Below are 26,511 nucleotides of genomic sequence, written 5' to 3' on the forward strand. Positions count from 1 at the left end.
ACCTTAATGGTAATGGTAATGGTAATGGTAAAGGTAAAGGTAAGGTAAAGGGACGCCTGACCATTAGGTCCAGTCATGACCAACTCTGGGGTTGTGGCACTCATCTTGCTCTATAGGCCGAGGGAGCCGGCATACAGCTTCCAGGTCATGTGGCATGACTAAGCCGCTTCTGGCGAACCAGAGCAGCGCACGGAAATGCCGTTTACTTTCCTGCTGGAGCGGTACCTATTTATCTACTTGCACTTTGAAGTGCTTTCGAACTACTAGGTTGGCAGGAGCAGGGACCGAGCAACGGCAGCTCACCCTGTCATGGGGATTTGAACCGTCGACCTTCTGATCGGCAAGTCCTAGGCTCTGTGGTTTAACCCACAGCGCCACCCTCAATGGTACCATACATTTAAAGCACTATCATGTCACTTTAAAACAGCTTTCTTCCCATTCAAAGAATTCTGGGATCCGTAGTTGGTTACGGGTACTGAGAGTGATTAGGAGACCCCCTACTGCCCTCACAGAGCTGCAATTCTGAGCATGGTTCAACACATAGCTGTCAACCTTCCCGTTTTTTGCGGGAAATTCCCTTATTTCAGCACTGTTTCCCGCTGCTATCCTGGATTGTTGAATATCCCGTAGACTGTCTCCGGGACAGGTGAGGCTGCTGATCCCTTATTTTCAAATCCGAAAGTTGACACTTATGCTGCTGATCCCTTATTTTTGAGGCTGCTGATCCCTTATTTTCAAATCTGAAAGTTGACAGTTATGGTTTAACAATTAATCCCCTTTTCTAGGGAGCCCTGCACACTGCAGCTCTAGCACGTGTGTGTGATTCCACTGCTTCCTGGGAAGATGCAGGAGATGTGCTGAAGCAGCAGTGGGGACGTAGCATGAAAGCAGGCTGCACAAGAGCAGGGCACATTTGGAGAGTGACGCAAGACGACAGCTAGCCAGGTAGGCAGTGCCTCCTTATGAATTATAGAAGTGCAAAGTCACCATGTCCTGCAAGCTTCCTGTCCAAGGCTAGCGTTTGCACTTTAGTAGGGGACTGAACACAGGTGTATTCAAGGACAAGACAGATAGGCAGAGGAGGGTACAAGGTGTTTCTGGATGGAGCTGCAGCAGAGGGATGGAGCTGATGAAAACCATCACGTTCAGACGCTGCTCCTCTGCACCAAGCCAGGAATTGTTTGCAATTAAGGCAGTTTGACGCAACTGGTGAAGTGAACGCAGCTCAGCATCAGAGCATCTGCTTTGCATGCAGAAGGTCCCTGGTTCAAGCCCCAGCAGCATTTCCAGGAAGGCCCAAGAAAAAGCTCCCCATCTGAAATCTTGAGGAGATGCTACAAGTCAGTGTAGGTAATACTGAGATACATGAGCCAGTGGTCTTATACTGTAGAAGGCAGCTTCCCGTAAGGTGATCCAAATAACAACTGTTTATCTCCTGTACAGCTCCCATGGGTTGTGGCATTTGACAAGTGTACAAGAGTACAGAGCTGACAATCTTAAAACTCAATTCAGGGGAAAGGAGCAGTGGAAGGGGCACAAGAGATGGAGGGAGGGGTAAACAGAGGAACGTAAGGATGCAAGAAGAGCCCTGCTGGATCAGGCCAACAGCCCACCTAGTCCAGCATCCTGATCCTGTTCTCACAGTGACAAGCCAGATGCCCCAATGGGAAGACTGCAAGGAAGACCTGAAAGTAACAGCAACCCTACCAGCAAGAAGAAAAGTATGTGGATCAAGCAAAAAACATCTAGTACAATCAACCCACGTTATATGCAGCAAGCCATTCAGGTCATACACCACTGCACAAATCAGTTTGCACCCCAATGTGTTTTTTGAGGGGGGAGGTGGAATCCCTCCTCGCCTGATGGGCATCTCTCAAGATGGACCAGCTGCATCAGAAAAACAAAACTAAAAACTTTCTCACCACCCTGCTCGCATCTTCACGGGCATATCTCCACAAATCACCGACCAGGCTTTGAGGTTTGCAAAAAGGGAGAGCGCCTTTTTGGTTGGCACCCACCCTCCCAGCAGCTGTGGAATGTTCTCCCAAGTGAGGCCTGCCTGGTGCTGACCCAGACATCTTTCTGCTGCCAGGTTAAGACTTTCATCTTCCTCCAGGCATTTGACAGAATCTTAAAAGCTTGCTTGTCAATTGCCTAGAGAGATGCTTGCCTTGAATTAGATGGTTAGCTAAGAAAATAATATTTAAATGCTGAAGATTTATGCTTGCCTACCCATATCCAATTTTCTCAGAAGCTGGGCATTCTAGAATGCAGATTTGACAAGTGTTCTAAACTCCAGCAATTGTGACATTGAAGTCACCACTTTTACCCAGATAGCAAGGGAGAAAAAGGAGTTCTAAGCCACCCTGCCCAGCATGAACACTCCCTGTGCCAAACCATGCCACACCTGCTTTGCACACTCAAGTGCTTTTACCTGCCGACAATGCGCCTTTGAGGTTAAAGAATATGTAAATGATTGGTTGCACTACCGCCAAGTCAATGAAATGTATAAAGAGGATTTAAAGGAAAAAGGATTTGATGATAAAAAAATCTAAATTTGAAATATAAATATTAAACAATGAATGTAAAATAATGTCTAAAATGTAAAATACTGTTGGAATGGCATTTGAAAGATGAGGAAGTGAAATCGGTAATGATACACTGGGCAAAAGACTTTGGATATAATATACAGCTTAAAGAATGGGAAAGGTTGTGGAATGGAAGGATAAAATTTACAGCCTGTAATGCTTTGAAAGATAATATGATGAAAAGGATGTATAGATGGTATATTATACCAGTGAAGTTAGCTAAAATGTATAAGACAAATAATAAATGTTGGAAATGTAAAGAAAAAGAAGGAACATTTTATCACATGTGGTGGGAATGTAAGAAAGTAAAGAACTTCTGGGAAATGATATATAATGAGATGAAAAAGATGTTGAAATATACATTCTTAAAAAAACCAGAAGCATTTTTACTTGGTATTATAGGCCAAGACATTAATAGACAAGATGTCAAACTGTTCTTACATGCAACAACAATGGCAAGAGTATTGTTAGCCCAGAAATGGAAGCAAGAAGAAATTCTGACGAAAGAATGGCAGACGAAATTAATGGACTATGCAGAATTGGACAAAATGACAGGAAGGATTCGAAACCTATGGGACCAGAAGATTGGAAAAAGTATATGATTTACAGAAAATTGGAAAAATTATATGAATTATTTGAAAAGCAACTGTAATCAACAAATTACGCTAGTAGGATTACAAGAAGTTTTGTAAGGAGAAATATACAAAGTGTTACAAAATAGAAAAAGATAGAGTTATTGGTTATGAGTTTGAAATGTAATAGGGAAAATAAGAAATGCATACTAAGAGATTAAATTGGAAAATTTTCAGACAGGACTTATGGAAGTCAAAAAAATTGAATAATATGTAAAAGTATGTTTAATTACTATTGAAAATGATATGTTAAAAAACTAATAAATATTGAACCCTGAAATTTGAACCCTGAAAATGCCTGGATGGGACAGAAGGAAATGTATGTAAAAACTGTACATAAGGTAACATTTACTTTTAGTATTCCAACCACTCTTGTTTCTGGCCCACACACCATTATTGGCACGCGGGTCCTGCATGGTTTCCCCCAAAGGAAGGCAGCCCTTGGGCTAAAGAGGGTTCCCCCCTCTCCTAGAACATTTCCCATGATCCTCTTCCACAGACCAGGGTTTCAAGGAGGGCATGCTGATATGGGGAGGGAAGGCAGCAACCCCAAATGCAGATCCACAACACTGGATCCTTATCTCAACATGCATTCAAGAACTGAGCAAGGAACTGGGTGGGGCAGATAAGAGGAAGAGGCATCAAATGACTTCATTTTTCTAACAAAATCTGTCTTCCATTAGATGTTAATCATACGCAGTAATTAACAAAGAAAGGGAGGGCAAAGCTTCTTCGCCACAGGGAACGTTTGGCTGTTTAAATCTCCAATGTAGTTTAACAGCAGCAACACACACACAAAAAGAGAGAGAGAGAGAGCGTGCGTCTGTGTGGCTCCCCGGCAGAAATCTCCCCTTGCAAGGACCAAATACAGTTTCACATGAACTCCAAAGTTATGATTAGCTCAGTCACTTCTATTTTTATGATTGTAAATTGTTTTTAATTGTTTTTAATATTATGTTTTAATGTTCTAGAGGTGAAGGGTGGGTAATAAATAAGTAAATGAGTAATCTATTTGCCTGCTTTTCAAGCATTAACACCACACAAAGCCAGAATCCTGCTGTCAAAACGAAACACTGTACAGCATTTTATTACAGTACTAGGATATCCATTAGGGGCTGTTGGTGGAAGAAAGCTGTAATTGGTTAATTAAAGTCAACATTTTAATTGAATAATGACTCCATTACTTCTAAAATGCAAGGCTGGGACATCCCATGGGGAGACTCTGGTTGTGGCTGGGGGAGAAACAGAAAGACAGGGTTGTTTTTGGAGAGTGGGTTAGGTTAGGAAAGGGGGAGACTGAAATGAAGAAACAGAGCCGCAGCAGAGCCCTAGAAAGACCATCTCTGCACCTTGCCTCCCCTGGGAGCGACACATATAGGCCACCGAAGAACCAGACCACAACTCCCACGAGCCCAACAGTGATGAACATTTTGTCAGCCCAATGGCCTCATTCCCTTCTGGTCAACCTTCCAGAGGCCACAGCCCATGGTGGGCAGGGCCAGAGGCGAAAGTGAGTGGGGTGACAAATGTGAATTTTTATCTTTGTACAGAACAGAACTTTCTACAAACACTCACACAACCCTCTATTGCCTCCATCCAGGCCTCTAAGAGGCATGTTCAGAGTTCAGGGATGCATCCCAGCCAGGCAAAAATACTCAAGAGAGGATGCAAAGTGGGTGTGGTCTGAGAAGAGGCAGTGTGGGGTAGGGAGAGTCCTGAGGGCTGCATTAGCCCCATGGGCCTGAGATTTTCTGGACCTGGAAAACCCCAACAGGCAGCAGCACTTGGAGGACCAAACTTCACACCCAGGAGGCTTGAAAGCAGGCAGGCCCCAACTTCCTGGAGGAGAAAACTTGAAACGCTACACAAACAAATGGACAGGAATGCTGGGGGCCTCAAGGCATGGGAAACACAAAGGAACGGAAACTGCATCAATCCCCTTTTCCATGCCTGGGCTTGGAAGCTGTTACACAACGAAGGGCACTCAGTTCTCCTATTCCAATTCAAGTCATGCCTAAGCAGTAATGAGATGCAAGAACATTGTTTCCCCTTCTTCTGGCTTCACCCTTTCGCCTGGAGGCTTTTTCCATTTGGCTGCAGACCAGGCATTCCCCCCACCACCACCGTTGCTTTTTGCATTTCAAAATAATATTAATCCTAATATTGCATTACCAAGTACATCGTCACCAGTGGAGCCCTTGGAAGAATGGGATGCAGGCTGCCGCTCTGTGCCCGGGTATACTGCTATCTGCACTTCAGCCCTTTGGAATGAAGATAGAGGCTGCCTCTGAGGGTCGAGTTCTGGGCGGGTGCTGAAGGGAGGCTTTTCCCAAGCGCCATGGGAGCTAATTCCTGAAAAAGAAGCACACAGTTTACTAAGGCGGGCTGAGTGTGACTAGATTTTATTGTCCAGCCCAAAATACTTGACTAAGGAACCCAAAGGCTGCTATCCCTACACAGCCACTCCCCACTTTCGGCTCACAAGGCACATCTCATCCAATAACCACCCCGTTTTTAGGATACAAAAACAGCTCAGTGACATTCATACCCCCAATGAGCCCCTTAAGAATAGGAAAAGAAAATAGCTAAATCAAATCAATGGTTGGTTTCAAGGCATAGCTGTCAACCTTTCCCTTTTCTTGTGAGGAATCCTATTCGGAATAAGGGAATTTCACTTTAAAAAAGGGAAACGTTGACAGCTATGATTCAAGGATGGGGGACCTGCCTTAGCCTGAGGGTCACATTCCTGCATGCATGCTGGTGGTGGGAGGGGGCCAGGGGCAGAAGCAGGCATTGCAACAGCAGCAACTATTCAGGTATGCAGCAGTCCAGCCATGCACTACTACGCACTTATCTCTTTTTGTCCATATCCAGGCAAGGAAAAGGTGCTACCACAGTTTGTGGGCACATTCCAGCCCAGCAAAAGCACATGAGGAGGATGCATAGCAGGACCAGTGAGGTGTGTGGTCTAGGGAGAGTCCCAAGAGCTAGACAGAGATCCCTGGAGGCCCACATTTGGCCCCTAGGCCTGCAAGGCCAATAAAGTACACATACACTGGAATGCATGGAATGCAAAAAGTGCAGAGAGCAATCACCTCTCTATAGTCTCACAATACAACTAGAACTTACATGCACCCAATGAATACAAATATTGCTGGGGGGAAACTTGTATCAAGAGATGCACATAAAGTTGGAAATGCCTAAGATGAAGCCTGACAGGGCATCTGAAAACAAAGGAAGCTTTTCCTATTTGTGGCTTAGGGCCCTTGTATTTACGGGACCACCTCTCCTGATATGTCCTTAAGGTCCATGAATAACCATAGTTTAGAGGTCCCGGTCCCCAAGGAAGTCAAACTATCCTCCACAGGGCCAGGGCCTTTTCAGTAATGGCTCCGACCTGGTGGAATGCTCTGTCCCATGAGACTAGGGCCCTTCAGGATTTAACCTCCTTCTGTCGGGCCTCTAAGACAGAGCTATTCTGCCTGGCCTTTACTTTGAATTCAGCCTGATCTTTTATTTCCCTTCTCTTCCCTCCCCCTCCCCTTTAATGAAGTATACCCGCTCTGAGACCCCACAGCTAATTCTCCCCTGGCCTCCTCGCTGGCCCAAGTAGGACTAATTTAGCCAGCTAGCCCTGGGGATTATCTAATGCTTATTAGATGGATTTCCCCTAAACTGATTTCTGAACTTTTAATTTTATTGTTACAGTGGTACCTCGGGTTACATACGCTTCAGGTTACAGACTCCGCTAACCCAGAAATAGTACCTCGGGTTAAGAACTTTGCTTCAGGATGAGAACAGAAATCGTGCGGCAGCGGGAGGCCCCATTAGCTAAAGTGGTGCTTCAGGTTAAGAACAGTTTCAGGTTAAGAACGGACCTCCGGAACGAATTAAGTACATAACCAGAGGTACCACTGTATTCCTGTTTTTATAGTGTATTTTATGCTGCTTTTACAATTAAGTGTTTTAAATTTGTTGATAGGCGCCCTGAGCCCGGTTTTTGAACCAGGAAGGGCGGGGTAGAAATAAAAATTCATTATTTATTTATTTACTCATACGTAATTTTTTATTGAAGGTGTTCACTGATGGAAAAGCAAACAATTACAAATGTACTTTAACTGAGTAACACCTCAGGATTTCCTAGTCAAGCCTTCTTCACCAGGGTGAGCCCTAAATCTCAAAGAAAACATGGTCTTCACCACAAAGAGAACTCCTCTGGTAATTTCACAACTGGGTGGTTCCCAGGATGGGGTGGAAAGGGCCCCAGGCATCAACGCTTACACAGGTTTCATATTTAGTTACAGTTCTGAACTGGTTTGTAGCTACCGCTAAGGCCAAAGGGTATGCTTGGCAGCTCCAGGTGTGGCCATGACATTGTCATACCTCCTACAAGCCAGTGGGGCAAACTGGTGCATTGCAAGCTGTTGGGTGTCCAGATTTTTGAGACACTGCAATTCCCTTCCTCAACCCTTTGGGATGGACCAGGTTTCAAACCAAACACACTCTTGGTCCAGAGAATGCTCTCAGCAATAACTGGCATGACTTGGGCATCACTCTTTCAATTTTGGCTACTCTTAAAACACCAAACCACCACCACCAGGTGTTTACAAGGCCTCTGTTTCAACTTCCACAACAGACATAACAACATAATAGAAGGCTTCACCACTAGTAAAGTTCCAGCAATGGCCAAACAGATGCTTTCGGGAATTCCAGAAGCAAGGCATGAGGACAGTAACTGTTTCACAGGAACAGAGACACCTACATTATACCAAGTCAAGGGATTATCTAGCTCAGCACTGCCTACCCTGACTGGAGGTGGTTCTTCAGCATTTCGAGCAGGTATCTTTCCCATCCCTACCTGGAGATGCCTGGAACCAGGAACTTTCTGCGGGTGGCGCTTTGGGTTAAACCACAGAGCCTACGGCTTGCCAATCAGAAGGTCAGCGGTTTGAATCCCCGCGACAGAGTGAGCTCCCATTGCTCGGTCCCTGCTCCTGCCAACCTAGCAGTTCGAAAGCATGTCCAAGTGCAAGTAGATAAATAGGTACCACTCTGGCGGGAAGGTAAATGGCGTTTCCATGCGCTGCTCCAGTTCGCCAGAAGTGGCTTAGTCATGCTGGCCACATGACCCGGAAGCTGTACGCCGCCAATAAAGTGAGATGAGCGCCGCAACCCCAGAGTCAGCCACGACTGGACCTAATAGTCAGGGGTCCCTTTACCTTTACTTTACCACACAACTACAGCTGATTGTTATCCCTTCAGAGGCATAACTTATCTGAAGAGGGAGGTTTCGCTGAGTAGACACTGAAAGGTGTCTTACTGCCTCCTTGCCATGTGACTTGTCTCGCTTTTAAGACATCTGGGCCAAGTGACCATTGCTGCATCTTGTGGCAGAAAAAGCCATAACTGAATTGTGTATCTTATGATGAATTACTTTGCAATCAACTGCCGATCCAACTTCACTGGGTGAGCCACAGCATAAAGCTGTAAGCCAGGGTTCGGAAACCAACAGTCCTCCAGACATCATGGGAGTCCAGCAGCCAACATGTCCAATATTCAGGGATGAAGGGATTTGTCGCCCAGCAACATCAACACCTTGAATTTTGCTCCTGAACTAGTATACTTTCTCCACTTAGCTTATTTCTCCGTCCCAGCATGCAAAGTTGCTGAATACAGTATTAGTATATTTCACAGCAGTAAGGCTGCATAAGTACGATACATTTAAAAGACAACAAGCGTTTTATTTTCTGTTGCTTTCATTCCATTTGTGAATCACATCCTGTAAAGTAAAGGTAAAGGGACCCCTGACCGTTAGGTCCAGTTGCGGACGACTCTGGGGTTGGGGCGCTCATCTCGTTTTACTGGCCAAGGGAGCTGGCGTTTGTCCGCAGACAGCTTCCTGGTCATGTGGCAAGCATGACTAAGCCACTTCTGGCAAACCAGCACAGCGCACGGAAACACCGTTTACCTTCCCGCCGAAGCGGTACCTATTTATCTACTTGCACTCTGATGTGCTTTCGAACTTCTAGGTTGGCAGGAGCAGGGAGCGAGCAACGGAAGCTCACCCCGTCGTGGGGATTCAAACCACGACCTTCTGATCAGCAAGCCCTAGGCTCTGTAGTTTAGACCACAGCGCCACCCGCGTCCCATCCTATAAAGTACCTTGAAGCAATTTCACAATAAAAAGGGTAAAAACAAACCTGACATTTTCAAGATTATTAAATAAGATCTTTGGTCACATCCACACTATAACTCTAAAAAACATGATTTCTCCCAAAGAATCCTGGGAACTGTAGTTTGTTAAGGGTGCTGGGAATTCCAGCTCTGTGGAGGGTAAACAGCAGCTCTTAGGATTCACTGGGGTGCATTAAATGTACAGAATATCATGTACAGTATACTGCTGAAATGATGACACACACACAATTTTGAAATCAAGTGGGCAGTAATTAAAGGAGGAGCCCCACCCTTTCCCCAAAAGTGATGCATTTCAGAATTAGACAATGCAGAAGCTCCGCTCCATTTAAAAAAGAAATTCAGTCAAGCCATGATTTTGCACATCCTTGCCTTGAGGACACTGTCTAGTTTCCTGGAACGTTCACATTTGACAGTGTTCCCTTTACTTGCCCCAGGACTCCAAAAAGACATCACCTCAGATGACCTTGCTCTCTGTAAATGGAATAATCCCATAAACCTTAAAAGAGGCCACATTGCTGCAGTGGAAATTTGCACACCCTCTCGCTGTTTTTACAGCAACCTGCTATCCCCAATTACTGGAAGGCCAGGACAATCATAAAACAGGCTCATGGCAGTTTAAAGGGCTCTGAGGCATCCAGCAACAGAGATCACTCTGGAGGCTTGACTGCAAAAATCCCAATCAGGCAGCACCTAAAGCTAAACATTGCTCTCCAATGTCCCACACCCAAATATTTTCCTCCTCCAGCCCGGCCTTTTCCTTCCACTGACACCCTTTCTCCTGCCTCTTCCCGATACTCCTGCTTCCTTTCCAACAACCTACCTTCCCCATGGGTGCCAAAAAGTTTGCTTGCACACCCATTCTTTGAGCTAGCTGAATGCAATAACACACACACACACCCAACTCTCCGCAACAGAATGCCACCCCTTTGTTTTCACTTTACCGGTCCCTGCCAGATGCCCCCCTTTCCACCACCTTTACTCACATTGCATGGACTAGTAACACGATAACACCACCCACCCAGCTTCTCCAGCCCTTCTGTGACTTGCTCACAGCTTGACTCATCAGTGTTTCTTGCCAACCAGGCACTATTCCTTCCTTCACTTACTGTCTGCCACCCCTTAATTGCCAGCAACACAACGTGGCAAAGGAGTCTCTGTTTCCTCTCCTTGCCCTTAATGTCACCCCAAAATGTCACTTCCCCTGTCACCCCAAAAATAAAAAGTTACTTGGCACTGGGGCACATTCTCAGACTCAGCCCCTTTGACAACTCTTCTGCCCCTATTTACCCTCCCCCTTGCCAGCCCCCTAAGTTCCAAGAACAGTTTAAGAAGAACTATCATCACTCACCTTCTCGCTTTTGAGATCCACTTTCAAAAACAGCACAAGAGATAAACACACACCCTAAATTTGTTCCCATCCATAATGCTTCAGTTTCCTTCTTTAGTGCCACCTCACAACCCTCCACCACCATCTCTTATTCAACAAGTGCTAGAGGTGGGAGACAGCCAATAAATCCCGCCCTCCCCACTTGGAAAATAACCAATTAATTTGAGAACCTACAAAAAGGTGACTGTTTTCCAACTGCCAAGCCTTCCAAACCCTTCTGCACCTCCCCCACCCCTTCCAAATATCCCTTCCCCACTATTTTCTGAATCATAAGCAAAGCTCCCTTTTTATAGACCGCTTTTATTCGCTCTCAATGCTCACAATAAACCTTCAATTGCTACTAGTGTCCTGCATTCGTTTTAATTATTTACTGAATGTATGTTCCACCTTTTTTCTCCCCAGGAGCTTAAGGGGGCCTACACTGTTCTCCCCCTTTTTAATATAATCCCTACAACAATCTTGTGAGGTAGGTTAGGCTAAAAGGCAGTGACTGGTCCCACGGACACACCCAGTGAGTTTCCTGATTGAGTGTACCCTGGTCTCCCAGGTCCTACTCTAACACTGGCTCTCTTTGCAAGAATATTCTGCCATAGAAGATCTTGGGGTTGGCGAATTGGAGAATTCCCTCTTCCTAACATCCCCCCTCACTCGCTCTCCATGCCCACAACAAACCCAGTCTCAGATCTCTTCCACAACACATCTCCGGGGAAACCCACTCTTCCTAACTCCCCCCCCCATTGTCACTCTCCCTACCTCTGCCACCAACTCCTCTGCAAGCCCGGGGTATGATTGTTGATGGCCATGTCACATCCATACCTCTTCTACTGTCTTACCGGACTCTCGAATCAGACCCACCATCCCAGCCCCCTAGAAATTCCTTTCATACACGTGCACATCCCACCCCCTTCCTTTCCTTACGGCCTTCCCTCTCAACTGAGGAATTGCCAGCCCTAAACTTTACACACACACACACACACACACACACACACACGGGTCCTTCTGCAACCCAGGATTTTCCTAGGGGTTCCTAGATCTCTCTCCACTCCCCACGCTTGCAAAGCTCACAAGCTGAAGGCATGCATACTCCTCTCCACCCTGCCGGGCACACATCTCTCGCCATCCTCGCTCACCCTCCTCTTCACTGACATCATACAAAACCAGGTTACTAAGTCCTCCAGGTCCTAAGCCTACTCTCTTTCCCAGAGACAACCTCAATACTCAAAAGCAGCGACGGGCAGGGGATCCTTCTCCCAGCTCTGCATTGCCCAAGTTTCTCTCCTTCCCCTTTCACTGACAGCAAGGTTACTGGTCCTGTAGGTTCCTGAGGCTGTCCTTTCCCTGACGCCCCTTTCCACCTCAACAAAACCAGCGTAGGTTGGAAGTGGGGGTGGGAGAGAATCCTCCTCCATTATGCCAATCGATAAATAAAAGTTGCTGGTCCCCGAGGTTTCTGAGGACGTCCTCTTTCCCAGACGCCCCTCTCCTTCCCAATACTCTAAAACAGCGTGTGGAGATGGGGAATCTTCCTCTCTATTTCCCGAGATCCACGTCCTTCCCCGACCCTCCGCCACTCACTAGCTAAAACACGGTTACTGGTCCTCCACCTCGATACTAAAAACAAATACCAAACAAACCCACCCAGCGCGAGTGTGTGTGGGGAGGGGACATGCCCGACGTCCCCGCTTCCCCATCAAAAAAGGGGGGTTACTAGTCCTCAGTGTTCCTGACTCGCCTCGGCATTCCTCAACACCCTCGTATCTCTCAGCAGATTCCCTGCCAGTCCACTTTCCCCCCAGGACGGGGCGGGAAACGCCAGCCCCTGACAGTGTCATTATTGCGACCCTTCGCACTCACCCGGCAGCAGCTTCCCGGCTCGGTCGCTTCGGGCTTTCTTTTGTTTGCCCCCCTCGCAGCCTCCTCACTGCACCACCGGGCTGCTCCACCCCGGAGCTGACCTCACCCGGCCGGCATGGGCATCCCCCGGCGGCGGCGGCAGAACCGGAAGTAAGCAGCAGCCGCGACTCTTGCTCCTCTCTTCCACTAGGCGGCCCCATCTCGAGAGGAGCCATCTTGGGAAGGACAAGGCATTCCCCACGGAGCGAGAGGAAGAGGAAGCGAATGGAAAGCGCAAAAGATGCCTGGAGGTCATCTTGAGTATGGAGGGGGAAAGGAGCGCAAAGCTGCCATCTTGGTAAGGGAAGGTCGCATTCAGCACGTACGTTTTTCTTTCTTTCTTTCTTTCTTTCTTTCTTTCTTTCTTTCTTTCTTTCTTTTTAAAATATATATAATTAACACGTTGCGCCTCTCCGTATTTAAAGGGAGAGAAATCTCCAACTCATTATGTAAAAACAGCAATATTAATCCCCACATCCTGATGACAACGGGTACTAATGTGATGTTTTATAGCAGATTTATAAACCATATATACAATATTATATATATAAAGCAACATATTGGGTTGCGTCCAAATAAATTCTCACAGTAGACCTGCTGAAATTAATGGAGCTAAATCAGCCATGCTCATCCATTTCAATGGCCCTACTCTGAATAGGACTAGCATTGCATGTTTGCTATTTATTTGTTGCATATCTATCCCACCTTTTCCTCCCCACCTCTGCAAAAGGTTCAAGGCGGCATCTATGCTTCTCTCCCCACCCCACCCCCATTTTTTTTAATCCATTACAACAACCTTGTGAGGTAGGTTAGGCTGAGAGGTGAACAAAGGTGCCAAAGGTGAGCTTCCTGATGTTATAAGAATTCTTGTTGTTGTTTAGTCGTTTAGACGTGTCTGACTCTTTGTGACCCCATGGACCAGAGCAAGCCAGGCCCTCCTGTCTTCCACTGCCTCCCACAGTTTGGTCAAACTCATGCTGGTAGCTTCGAGAACAGTATCCAACCATCTTGTCCTCTGTCGTCCCCTTCTCCTTGTGCCCTCCATCTTTCCCAACATCAGGGTCTTTTCCAGGGAGTCTTCTCTTCTCATGAGGTGGCCAAAATATTGGAGTCTCAGCTTCAGGATCTGCCCTTCCAGTGAGCACCCAGGGCTGATTTCCTTCAGAATGGATATGTTTGATCTTCTTGCAGTCCATGGGACTCTCAAGAGTCTCCTCCAGCACCATAATTCAAAAGCATCAATTCTTCGATCAGCCTTCTTTATGGTCCAGCTCTCACTTCCATACATCACTACTGGGAAAACCATAGCTTTAACTATATGGACCTTTGTCGACAAGGTGATGTCTCTGCTTTTTAAGATGCTGCCTAGGTTTCATTGCTTTTATCCCAAGAAGCAGGAATCTTTTAATTTAATGATTGCTGTCACCATCTGCAATGATCATGGAATCCAAGAAAGTAAAATCTCTCACTGCCTCCATTTCTTCCCCTTCTATTTGCCAGGAGGTGATGGGACCAGTGGCCATGATCTTAGTCTTTTTGATGTTGACCATATTATGCGCTCTCCTCTTTCAGCCTCATTAAAAGGTTCATTTATTCCTCCTCACTTTCTGCCATCAAGGTTGTGTCATCTGCATATCTGAGGTTGTTGATATTTCTCCCGGCAATCTTAATTCTGGCTTGGGATTCATCCAGTCCAGCCTTTCGCATGATGAATTCTGCATATAAGTTAAATAACCAGGGAGACAATATACAGCCTTGTCGTACTCCTTTCCCAATTTTGAACCAATCAGTTATTCCATATCTAGTTCTAACTGTATATTCTTGTCCCACATAGAGATTTCTCAGGAGACAATCAATGGTGATCAGGCACTCCCATTTCTTTAAGAACTTGCCATAGTTTGCTGTGGTCGACACAGTCAAATGCTTTTGCGTAGTCAAAGAAGCAGAAGTATATATTTTTCTGGAACTCTCTTGCTTTCTCCATAATCCAACGCATGTTTGCAATTTGCTCTCTGGTTCCTCTGCCCCTTCAAAATCCAGCTTGCACTTCTGGGAGTTCTCGGTCCACATACTGCTTAAGCCTGCCTTGTAGAATTTTAGGCATTACTTTGCTAGCGTGTGAAATGAGTGCAATTGTGCGGTAGTTGGAGCATTCTTTGGGATTGGGATGTAGACTGATCTTCTCCAATCCTCTGGCCACTACTGAGTTTTCCAAACTTGCTGGCATATTGAGTGTAGCACCTTAACAGCGTCATCTTTTAAAATTTTAAATAGTTCAGCTAGAATATCATCACTTCCACTGGCCATGTTATTAGCAGTGCTTTCTAAGGCCCATTTGACTTCACTCTCCAGGATGTCTGGCTCAAGGTCAGCAACCACACTACCTGGGGTGTACGAGACCTCCATATCTTTCTGGTATAATTCCTCTGTGTATTCTTGCCACCTCTTCTTGATGTCTTCTGCTTCTGTTAAGTCCTTTCCACTTTTGTCCTTTATTATCGTAATCTTTGTACAAAATGTTCCTTTCATATCTCCAATTTTCTTGAACAGATCTCTGGTTTTTCCCATTCTGCTGTTTTCCTCTGTTTCTTTGCATTGCTCATTTAAGAAGGCCCTTTTGTCTCTCCTTGCTATTTTTTGGAAATCTGCATTCAGTTTCCTGTATCTTTTACTATCTCCCTTGCATTTTGCTTGCCTTCTCTTCCCCGCTATTTGTAAGGCCTCATTGGACAGCCACTTTGCTTTCTTGCATTTCCTTTTCATTGGGATGGTTTTCATTGTTGCCTCCTGTATAATGTTACCAGCCTTCATCCATAGTTCTTCAGGCACTCTGTCCACCAAATCTAAATCCTTAAACCTGTTCCTCACTTCCACTGTGTATTCATAAAGGATTTGATTTAGATTGTGTCTTACTGGCCCAGTGGCTTTTCCTGCTTTCTTCAGTTTAAGCTGGAATTTTGCTATAAGAAGCTGATGATCTGAGCCACAGTCAGCTCCAGGTCTTGTTTTTGCTGACTGTATAGAGCTTCTCCATCTTTGGCTGCAGAGAATATAATCAATCTGATTTCCATGCTGCCCATCTGGTGATGTCCATGTGTAGAGTCATCTCTTGTGTTGTTGGAAAAGAGTGTTTGTGGTGACCAGCTTGTTCTCTGGACAGAACTCTATTAGCCTTTGCCCTGCGTTTTTAACTCCAAGGCCAAACTTGCCCATTTTTCCTTTTAACTCTTGACTCCCTGCTTTAGCATTCCTATCCTCTATAATGAGAAGAACATGCTTCTTTGGTGTCATTTCTAGAAGGTATTGTTAGTCTTCATAGAATTGGTCAATTTCAGTTTCTTCAGCACCAGTAGTTGGTGCATAAACTTGGATTACTGTGATGTTAAAGGTCTGCCTTGGATTCGCATCGAGATCATTCTGTCATTTTTGAAATTGCATCCCAGTACAGCTTTTGTCACTCTTTTATTGACTATGAGGGCCACTCCATTTCTTTTTCGGGATTCTTACCCACAGTAGTAGATATAGTGGTCATCCAGACTGAATTTGCCCATTCCCGTCCATTTTAGTTCACTGATGCCCAGGATGTCAATATTCTTGCCATCTCATTTTTTACCACATCCAGCTTGCCAAGGTTCATGGTTCTTACATTCCAGGTTCCTATGCAATATTTTTCTTTACATCATTGGACTTTCCTTTCGCTGCCAGGCATATCCGCAACTGAGCGACCTTTCGGCTTTGGCCCAGCCGCTCCATCAGCTCTGAATCTACCTGTACTTGTCCTCCGCTCTTCCTCAGTAGCATGTTGAACACCTTCCGACCTGAGGGGCTCATCTTCCAGCGTCATAACTTTTATATGCCTGTTGTCTTTGTCCATGGAGTTTTCTTGGCAGGGATACTGGAGTGGCTTGCTGCTTCTTGCACCAGGTGGATCACGTTTGGTCAAAACTCTCCACTATGACCTGTCCATCTTGGGTGGCCCTGCACGACATAGCTCATAGCTTCTCTGAGTTATTCAAGCCCCTTCACCACGACAAGGCAGTGATCCATGATAAGAATTCTAAGGGATTGTAAATAAAATGAATGTTCATAAGTGCACAAGATAAACACATATACTTAAGCACATAAACCACATGTCTGCAATAGTATGGGAGATCCATCCTGAAGTCTTATTGACTCTTATTGACCCCCATTATTTCTTTGCAGAAGGAAGTATCTTAGCAAAACCTTTCCCAATTGTTCTTTTCACTTACAAATCCTTCAAATCCAGTCCAAAGAGCACATTTTGTGTATGAATAGGGGAGGTCTGTGACAAAGGTTTCAGAAGCTAGGGTATCTATCACTTCAAAAGACTGGCAGGATAATGCAATCAGAAAGGATTATCAGCTATCTTGACAAACAGGAGATAAGACACACTCTCGAATCTGTAGGATGCTTTTGAGTGGTCTTTGGCTAAGGGGTGGGAAATTTCTTAAGTCTTTAAAAGCTGTTATACACCTTTGTTCTGGGTCCTCACCTCATTGCAAGGTGGTGGGAGGGGGAATTCTGATGCGACAGAAAAATAAATATAATAATAATAATAATAATAATTATTATTATTATTATTATTTATTATTTGTACCCTGCCCATCTGGCTGGGTTTCCCCAGGCACTCTGGGCGGCTTCCAACAAAGATGAAAAATAGACTAAAATGTCACATATTAAAAACTTCCCTGAACAGGGCTGCCTTCAGATGTCTTCTGAATGTCAGGTAGTTGTTTATCGCTTTGACATCTGATGGGAGGGCGTTCCACAGGGCGGGCGCCACTACTGAGAAGGCCCTCTGCCTGGTTCCCTGTAACTTGGCCTCTCGCAGTGAGGGAATCGCCAGAAGGCCCTCGGAGCTGGACCTCAGTTTCCGGGCAGAACGATGGGGGTGGAGACACTCCTTCAGATATCTTCCTTGCTTTCCTTCTACTGGTTCCACTCATTTTCCTCTGACTGATAACGGACTTGGGGGACACTGAATCCCTTGATGGAGAGCTGGGCTATAAAAGCCTACCCCTATAACAATGGCTGAGTGGGAGATTTGAACCTGGGCTTCCCAGCTCCTACCGACACAATGACTGCACTCCACACTCTTCACTGGCAGAGCGACAGACAGACAGATGGGTAATGTGTGTAAATAGGAATCACTTTGCCTCCCATCATTTCCTCCTGCATCTAGAGAAGGGCAAATATGTCAATTTCAGTTTATCTAGGCTTCGCAAGTCCAGTTTTCCACATTTCTGCATCAATCTGCAGATCATCATCATCATTTTTTAAAAGGGCCTGGCAAAAATTTATTAGCATTTTAATATGTATTTGCAAGATACAGAGAAGGGAAGGGAACCTCAGTCCCCAGAGGGCCAACTGCTTTTTGGCCCTCAGGACTCTCCCCAGGCCACAGAGATGATGACCATTACGCAGTGAGCTTCATGCATTTTAACCAGAGTCTATCTGATCCTAATTTTATGCTCTAAGCCAGGGGTAGTCAACCTTTTTATACCTACCGCCCACAAATGCATCTTTCTTGATGGTAAAATTTCCTTACCGCCCACCAGTGCTCGATGGAAAGAGGATTCAGCTTGTACTGTAGAACCCCCTACTGCCCACCTAAAATCCTGAAACGCCCACTAATGGGCAGCAGGGACCAGGTTGACAACCCCTTCTCTAAGCACTCTTCCACACTCTTCCAGACAGTAATGATAGTTGCAACTACTGCCTGTTCCGGGCAACACACTATTTATTTTTTAAAATAAACAAACCAGAAGACTACCCTTCCATAATTTGCCTTCACAAACAGAAAAGTGCTTTGCTAACAACCCGAAGCATCTCTGTGACATTTTGTTTCCCAATGTCAAGGCATTTGGTCAGATAAATGTTCCTTTTATTGCCCGCTAGATAGCAGCCTTCTTTCAAGCCTGTGATTGTATCAGATTCCAATGTTAATTTTTGTGTGAGCATCAATAAAAAGTGGGTTTTCTGATGCACTTGGATGATTCACTCACCAACATTTTTATTGGGCTGGATCATCACAAAAATGTTGATTGCATAGTAAATTCCTGAAATATTGATAAAGGAGAATTGAAAGGCATTCACTCCAATTTCATTAGAGCAGGAAAGCAACCACAGTGTTTAAGGTGGTCTTTTCTTTTCTTTTTACAAATACTGTGTCTTTACAAATATATTTCCATATTAAAATCTAAGGGGTGGTTTTTAGAGATTTCACCAATGTTGCATTTCTAAGTATGTTTACTTGGCAGTAAATCACATTGATTTTTATAGCCCTTCTTAGGGCCATTTCAAGCACACGACTTCTCTCTAAAGAATCCTAGGCCCTGTAGTTTTGTGCTGGAGCTTGTAGCTATGAAAGAAGAAAAGTACAGTTCCTAGGATTCCTTGCAGGTAGCCATGTGCTTTAAATGTATGGTGCAGATCTGCCCTCTATGTCATTAGAGTCTCGGAACACGGATGTATGTTCCATTTGTTCATGTAAATATTGTTTTTTGGGATGTAAATACACCCCAATCTCAGAGGGGTTAAAGGTTTTGAGGGTTCCAGTGTGCTTCCTGGGTTGGTTTGCTTTGAATGTGATTTGCTAGAAACTGGTGTCATTTCCTATAAGCATAAAACTGGGGTGTGTTTTGCAGCATTAACTCTCAACAGATCTTGCTTTCTGGTTAGGTTCCAGTGGGAACCTCCAGTGTCATAGCACAGAGAGCAAAGCAGGCCTCTTGAGATTTAAGTCAGATGTTACTGCAAAGACTGGTAGCCTGTTGACCCTTTCACTTATCCAGACACCCTGAAGACATAACCTCCCACAGGGAGAGGGAAATCTAAGCCCAAGTCCCCAAATAGCTCTCACTTAAGAACATAAGAAGAACCTACTGGATGAGGCCAGTGGCCCATCTAGTCCAGCATGCTGTCATCACAGTGCCCAACGATACCCTGAAGGTGGGCGCCATCTGTTACGGTAAAAATCTGGGTGCGAGGCTGCTCAGCCACCCAGCTCGTCGGACTAAGTCCGCGGGTCCCTGCGGAGAAAAATGAGCTCAGCCAGAGACAGGAGCAAGCTGCAGAAGATCCACGTTTATTGCGCAACAGGTTCAAGGCGAGATTGAACAGCGAGAAAGGGGTGACATAAACTTTTGAAACTTCCCTCCATGTCCCAGAATACAGTGCAAAATACATCCCAGTTACATCATGAATACATTAAAGAGAGGTTGGGTTACACAGATTACATCATGAATACATTAAGAAGAGGTTGGGTTACACAGGATTAACATATGGAGGAGGGAGGGGGGAATATGCAGAGCTGGAGATATGCGCAGATAAGCACATCCTGATGAGAAGACAATGGTCCATGTACTGGCATTTCCTGGAGGAAAGGTTTGGCAGAGTGATTTGACAGGATTAGGGTCTTGACACCTTGCTTGAGGGATTATGGAGGACAGGGGAGGTGTGATGGAGTCCTAGAGAAATTGAGCAAATTGGTACGTTGATTTTCTATGAATTTTATAGATTTTAGTCCCTTTTGACATTGACAATTGGAAATAAATTGATATATTGTAGCGAAGAAGAAGGTGAAGAAGACATGCCCCCCACCCACGAAAGCACTGTCCCCTTCTGCAGTTTCCTGCATCTGAAATTCAGAAGCATCACTGCCTCCAACTGTTGTAAACAAAAATTGCCCTTTCCCCTTATGGGGTATCCAAGAGCCCATATAGAGTCCTTACATAGGTTCCCTATTGGTAGGAGAGAATAACAGAGGCCAACCAGAGAATATTGAGAAGCAAAGCAGCTAGTAAGCTTGATCTTTATTGAACTGTTGCAACAGGGTGCTCCCCTCACCCGCAGGAGAGAGGAGGAACCCCGAAAAATGGCACGCAAGGCCTTATAAAGACTTTTGAAATTGCCACCCTATAGATCAAGACCAACCCCAGAAATTTGAATTATCTCCTGTCTGGCAGTTTACTTGATTGGATTGCCTGGGTAGCCTGGCCAGTCTTTTGTAATGATAAATACTTAGTTCCTGGGCCATGTCACAGGCTCACACCCTATTCATATCTTAAATGTGCCCTTAAGACAAGATTTGTGAGGAAAGAGACAATGGGAGGTTTCCCACTTTGACCTTGCAGAGAAAACATTTGCTCAGTTTAGGAATCAAAATGGTTCCAGGTTGGTCTTCCTGTGCTGATCTATGTACGTGCTTGGTTAGTACATTTATGAACATTTCCATATATCTAAGACATCAAAATTCCTATCACACAACTGTGAAGGGAGAGCTTGGTTGGTGGCCATTGGCAGCCTTGTAATCTGAAAGGTATCAGAACATAAGAAGAGTGTTGCTGCTTGAGAACAGGATGCTTTATTAGATGAGTGGCTGGTGTGACCCGGGAGACTCTTAGGTTCTTATCCTCGTTTTTGAAAGGGAGTGTCACTCAAATGAAAGCTAGATACACAATGTACATTTAATTAGGGCAGATCCACACTATACATTTAAACCCCATGCCTGCCAAAGGATGGGAATAGCAGCACTGTGAGGGGAAACTAAAATTCTCAGGTTTCTTTTGGGTTTTGTTTTTTTAAAAAAATGTGTGCTGAATATGCTTTAAATGTTTTGTGTGGATCAGAGTCAGACGTACTGTTGTTTAGTCGTTTAGTCGTGTCCGACTCTTCGTGACCCCATGGACCAGAGCACGCCAGGCCCTCCTGTCTTCCACTGCCTCCCGCAGTTTGGTCAAACTCATGCTAGTAGCTTCGAGAACACTGTCCAACCATCTCGTCCTCTGTCGTCCCCTTCTCCTTGTGCCCTCCATGGAAGTACACTCCTCCCCAAATAATCCTGGAATTTACCTATCAGAGCTGCCCTTCCCAGCACCCTTAACCAGGCATAGGCAAACTTGGCCCTCCAGATGTTTTGGGATGACAATTCCCAACATCCCTGACCACTGGTCCTGGTAGCTAGGGATTATGGGAGTTGTAGTCCCAAAACATCTGGAGGTCTGAGTTTGCCTGTGCCTGCCCTTAACAAACTACACTTCCCAGGATTCTTCTGGGGTCGGGGTGGGGCAATGTATGCAGTGTTGATTCTCTCTCCACCCAGCAGAGGGCTTGTCAAGCACATGCAAATTCACACCTCCTCCAGCTTTGTTTGTTTCATTTCCTTTTTTCTTCTTAAGGTTACTTATTACTTATCTAGATTGAGGAGCAAAGTTCTTTAAAAGGAGCCACCTGCCTCCTTTCTGCCATCACCAGCTTGGTCAAAAGGGACATCGGAATTAAGGTTGCCAGCTAGTCAGAAGAAGGTAAGGAACAGGGCAATTATAGTTGCCTACACGCCATACATTTAAAGCAAATTTCCCCCTCCCTAAAGAAGCCTGGGAACTGTAGTACCCTACATAGAGTTAAGATTTCAGTCGCCCTTAACAAACCCGCAGCTCTCAGGATTTCTTTTGGGAGGATCATGCTTTAAACATACAGTATAATGCTTTAAACACAGCCTTGGTGTACAGTTGTGCCTTTAACAGAGGCTGAACAATCAGGTGACAATTCCTTCCCCCTCCCCCAGGCATGGCATTGCTGCAAACACGGTTGAGGACCCCAGGCCAAAAAAGAAAGAAAAAAGGCTGTCACCCCTAGCTGGGGTGCCACAAGATCCCCTTCCCTTTATTTAAAATCCTCCCTGTGCTTTTTGTGATTGGCTGGAAGCCCTGTCATATCTCCTCCCAGAAATATTTCACTTGTTCAAAAAATGAAACAAAAAACCACACACAGGGAAATTGAAAGGTGCCAAGCATGGTGAATTTTGTGGCGTGGAAAAGACCAGAAAACTTTAGAGCAAACGGCTCCCCTTTTCCCCCTGTTTAAAGACTTGCTTTATTATTAATAGTAAGTATTTATATGTTTATCTAGAAATAAGACAGAAAGTGTCTTTGTGACAGCTTTTGAACTCCTCTGGAATCTTTTCTTTAAAAATATAGTGGTCATGTTGTTGTTAACAGTTCTTGCTCTTTGTTTTGGCCTGGATTTTAAAATTCTTGATTAAACCCTATATGCTTAGTTTTGTCATCCTGTATTCCTCTGAGATTATCTGTTTACACCTAATAATCCATTTGGTGGCTAGGAAACAACAAGACTCAGCTTGGTTCTGAAAGCTGCTCTGATCCTGCCAGGAAGCATGTGATTCTTAGGAAATGTGCTTTTATTTCTCTTACTTCAGGACAGGGATGGATGCCATCTCTTCCTTTTGTAGAGAAGCTTCTGTGACATCCTTCAGATTCCAAATGCAGCATTTGTTTTGTGCATTACATTAATATCCCACTTTTCCTCCAAGGAGCTCAAGACAGTTCTTATGGTTTTCTCTCTTCCCATTTTATCCTCACAGCAGCTCTGTGAGTCAGGTTAGACCGGGAGATAGTGATCGGGTCCAGGTCACAGAGTGAATTTCATGACTGGAGATTTTTGAACCAATGTGTTCCCTGAGCCTTGTCCAGTACTAATCACTACACCTTGCTGGCTCAAGGCTATTTGCTTCTAGTGAGAGTATGCAGATCACAGCAGCAACTAAATCCCTTGTCCAAGCTGACTTGCTTGTGACAAATCTGCTGGTGCTCTTCTTTATTGTTGATCTGCCCACAGTAAGGAGGTTGCTTGCAATCTTCCTCAGTTCCTAAGCAGGAAATAACTAACCAGTATAACTGAGATCCCATGGAAGGGCATGTTAATATTTTCTTGCAAGGGGTGACCAGTTCCACCAACACCCTAGCCAGTCCTTGCAATGCACATGTATGCATGTACACTCCGAAGTAAGTCCCATTAGTTACTCACAACTGTGCATAAGATTGCAAGGTAACTCTTGTACAGTGAAAGTTTTCGGAGCTTGAAAGCCATGTTCTCTGAATTCCCAAGTTGTTTTAGTGTCTGGCTTACATGTTCTCAGAGGCATCCTTGTTACTGAGCAATGTGTTCTTAAGTACATCCTTTGCGATTCTAACCACATTTAGGTTTTTTCTTACAATCAAGCAGTATATGAATTTTATGAAATAAAGTTTTTTTTTTATTGTTGTTATTATTAATTAAATTTATATACCATCCTCCTTGAGTACATCTCAGGGCAAATTAAACATAAAAATACAAGTTAAGAAAAAGTAATAAAAACAAGAACAAAAGCAAACAAATAACCCCCTCCCTCCCATTTCATAACCATCTTAATTTATTTCTAACCTGCTTTTCTCTTTTAGGAGTACAAAGTTAATATGGATACATATATATATGAATTGGGATACATATATATATATATATATATGAACTGGGTCCTTAGTACTTTCCACCAAAACACATGTACAGCTATATCTTCTTGTTTTTAACTTTAGTACAAATAAATGTAGGTAGCTGAACCCGTATGCTCTGCTATCATATTTCAAGTTCCTGGGAGTTACAGATTTTATATGGAACCTGTATGTGTTGCTTTTTACTATACATTTAGGAAAGTTGTCTGTTTGCTAAAATACCACCACCAAATTTTGCACAATGGCTACTGTGACTGAAGACCACATTCTCATCTATGTTTGGGTACAGTTGGATGGCATTTTGAAGCAAGGTCGAAGACTAAACCTTTCAAAATTGCACTGATTTTGTGTGTATATGAGTGTGTATCTTGTATGTGTGTGTAAATGCCTCTCATAAAACATCTTGAAATATTTTAATGGTGAAGACAGAGCCAGTGGTGGTATGGCTGTTAAGAGTTCCTGACTAGGACCTGTGAGAGACCAGAGTTCGAATCCCCCTGCTCAGCCATAAGGCTTACAGAGTGACCTTGGGGCCAGATGCTGCCTCTCAGCCTAACCTCCCTTACAGGGTTCTTGTGAGGGGAAGAGAACAATGTACACCTTCTTGAGCTTCTTGGAGAGAAAAGGGTTGGCTATAAATGCAAGCAAGCATGCAGTCAATCAATCAATCAATCAATAATCAATCAACCAACAGTTAAAAGGTATATAAAAACTAAGTGATAATTAAGTGCTTAACAGTGGTAATTCACACAACGATGTTTGATGACACAGACATCTTGGCACTTGCAAGTAGATAATTATGACTCTCCGTACTTTTCTAAATTTCATTTCCTTCTGACCTCACTTTTTACAGTTTGTCCCACCCACACTCATACATCATACATCATGTACTCATACATCAGCTATGTATTTTGCAAAGTTGTTCATTTTCTCATAGTGCATGTGGACTATGAGATATTTGGACCTAGGATATCCTAACCACATTTTGCACAATGGTTCCCAAGATCAAGGAGCAGCTTTCAGTTTATGTCTGAATGCAATTGATCTCTCATTTCTTTTCCTCTTCCCCATTCCTCTCTCTGTGTAAGAAATAACACAGTTCCATGCATACGGCGCAGCAAACCAGTGTTGTAGTGGTATGGTTAGAAGTATCGCTCTGTCCTTGATTCATTACCTACTGGGAAGGAATAATCATATTGGATTCTGCTGGTATCACTCTAAGGTAGGAAGACCAGGAGTGTCAGGAGTCAAATGTGGATTTCCAGGCTTCTCTACCAAACCCTTGGAACTCTCCCCCTCACTGGCCCTGCTTGAGTGTTTTGGTCTCATTGGAACAAGTCTTAAAGTTGTAGAGTCTTAAAGTTTGAAGGGACCATAAGCACAATCCAGTCCCGCCCCCCTGCAATGCAGAAATCCCAGCTAAAGAATCCCTAACAGTGGCCATCCAACCTCTGTTTGAAAACCTCTAATAAAAGAGAATCCATCATATCCCGAGGTAGCTTGTTCATTGTCAATCATTAGATAGTTCTTCCTAAGGTTTAGTTGGAATCTCCTTTCTTATAACTTGATTTCATTGGTTTAGGTCCTTCCCTCCAGCACAGCAGAAAACAAATTTGCTCTATATTCCGTGTGACAGCCCTTTAGATATTTGGAAATGGCTATCATATCTCCCCTCAGGCTCTTTACCAGGCTTTACCTTTACCTTTTGCCTTTACCAGGCTAAACATGTCCAGTTCCCTCAACTATTTTTCATAAGGTTTGGTTTCCAGACTGTTGATCATCTTAGTCACACTCTGCAGACATTCCAGTCTCCTCCTTGTCTGGATGGAGGATAGGAAGTGTGAGTGGGTGTTGCTTGCTGTACAAAGGGGGAAATCACCTTTGTTGCTGCTCCTACTTTTGCCACTGGCCCTATCTACCCTGTGGCATGTGGCCCCCAGAAGGTAGCCTAGGAGGGGATGTGGCCCTAGGCCTGAAAAAGTCTGCCCTGCCATAGGAAAAACCATTTAACCAGAAGGAGCCAGCTGGAAAATGTGACTGTGCTTTGTATGGATGGAGTTTAAGTTTTTTGTTGGTGATGACAGAACAGAGCAGGGGAGGTCGGGGTATTTGCTGCCTGCTGTGCTAAGGTTGCTTCCTTTTTTATTAGTAATTTATTTACCACTTTATGCATCAAACGTTGCAGTTTGCAACATTATAAAAATTACCAAAAAAACCCTAATAAGAATTCCACACTTTAAAACACCATAGAAAAATTAGAGAAGACCCTCTTAAATGCCACTAAATGAGGTGTTGGGAAGCTCTGGCCCTGCAGATGCTGCTGGACTACAATTCCCATTGTTATCCTGGGCCATTGGCTATGCTGGCTGCTGGGAGTTGTAGTCCACCAACATCTTAAGGGCCAAAGGTTCCACAGACCAGGTGTAAAGTAAAATAAGTGAACCTATAGAGACCATATCAACTACTGGCATATAAAAGATCTGAAAGAAGATGATAAAGTTCTGCAG

The 26,511-nt window shown here is 44.5% G+C and overlaps 2 protein-coding genes across 5 annotated transcripts in view; one reads left to right on the forward strand and one right to left on the reverse strand.

Annotated features, from left to right (window-relative positions):
• The window catches only part of LRRC8A (leucine rich repeat containing 8 VRAC subunit A), a 37,414-nt gene extending 24,624 nt beyond the window's left edge, over positions 1-12,790 (reverse strand). For 2 of the 4 annotated variants that reach the window (XR_014543835.1, XM_083596343.1), the window contains exons 1-2: positions 12,657-12,790; positions 5,393-5,572 (exon numbers count right to left, since the gene is read on the reverse strand). The gene's annotated coding sequence lies outside the window, so the exon portion shown is untranslated. Of the gene's footprint in view, positions 1-1,922; positions 2,536-5,392; positions 5,573-10,763; positions 10,955-12,656 lie in introns of those variants that run through there. The other 2 variants (XM_083596344.1, XM_083596345.1) reach the window with 2 other exon arrangements.
• Positions 12,791-12,859: 69 nt separating this feature from the next.
• Positions 12,860-26,511, forward strand: part of LOC310754716 (kynurenine--oxoglutarate transaminase 3-like) — a 35,030-nt gene continuing 21,378 nt past the window's right edge. The window contains exons 1-3 of the mRNA XM_083596804.1: positions 12,860-12,993; positions 21,896-22,021; positions 25,093-25,226. Of these exons, the coding sequence (XP_083452930.1) occupies positions 25,143-25,226 (84 nt within the window). The 5' untranslated portion in view covers positions 12,860-12,993; positions 21,896-22,021; positions 25,093-25,142. The remainder of the gene's footprint in view (positions 12,994-21,895; positions 22,022-25,092; positions 25,227-26,511) is intronic.

The sequence above is a fragment of the Podarcis filfolensis genome (genome assembly GCF_964270895.1).
Source record: "Podarcis filfolensis genome assembly, chromosome: Z".
In the NCBI taxonomy this organism is placed as follows: domain Eukaryota; kingdom Metazoa; phylum Chordata; class Lepidosauria; order Squamata; family Lacertidae; genus Podarcis; species Podarcis filfolensis.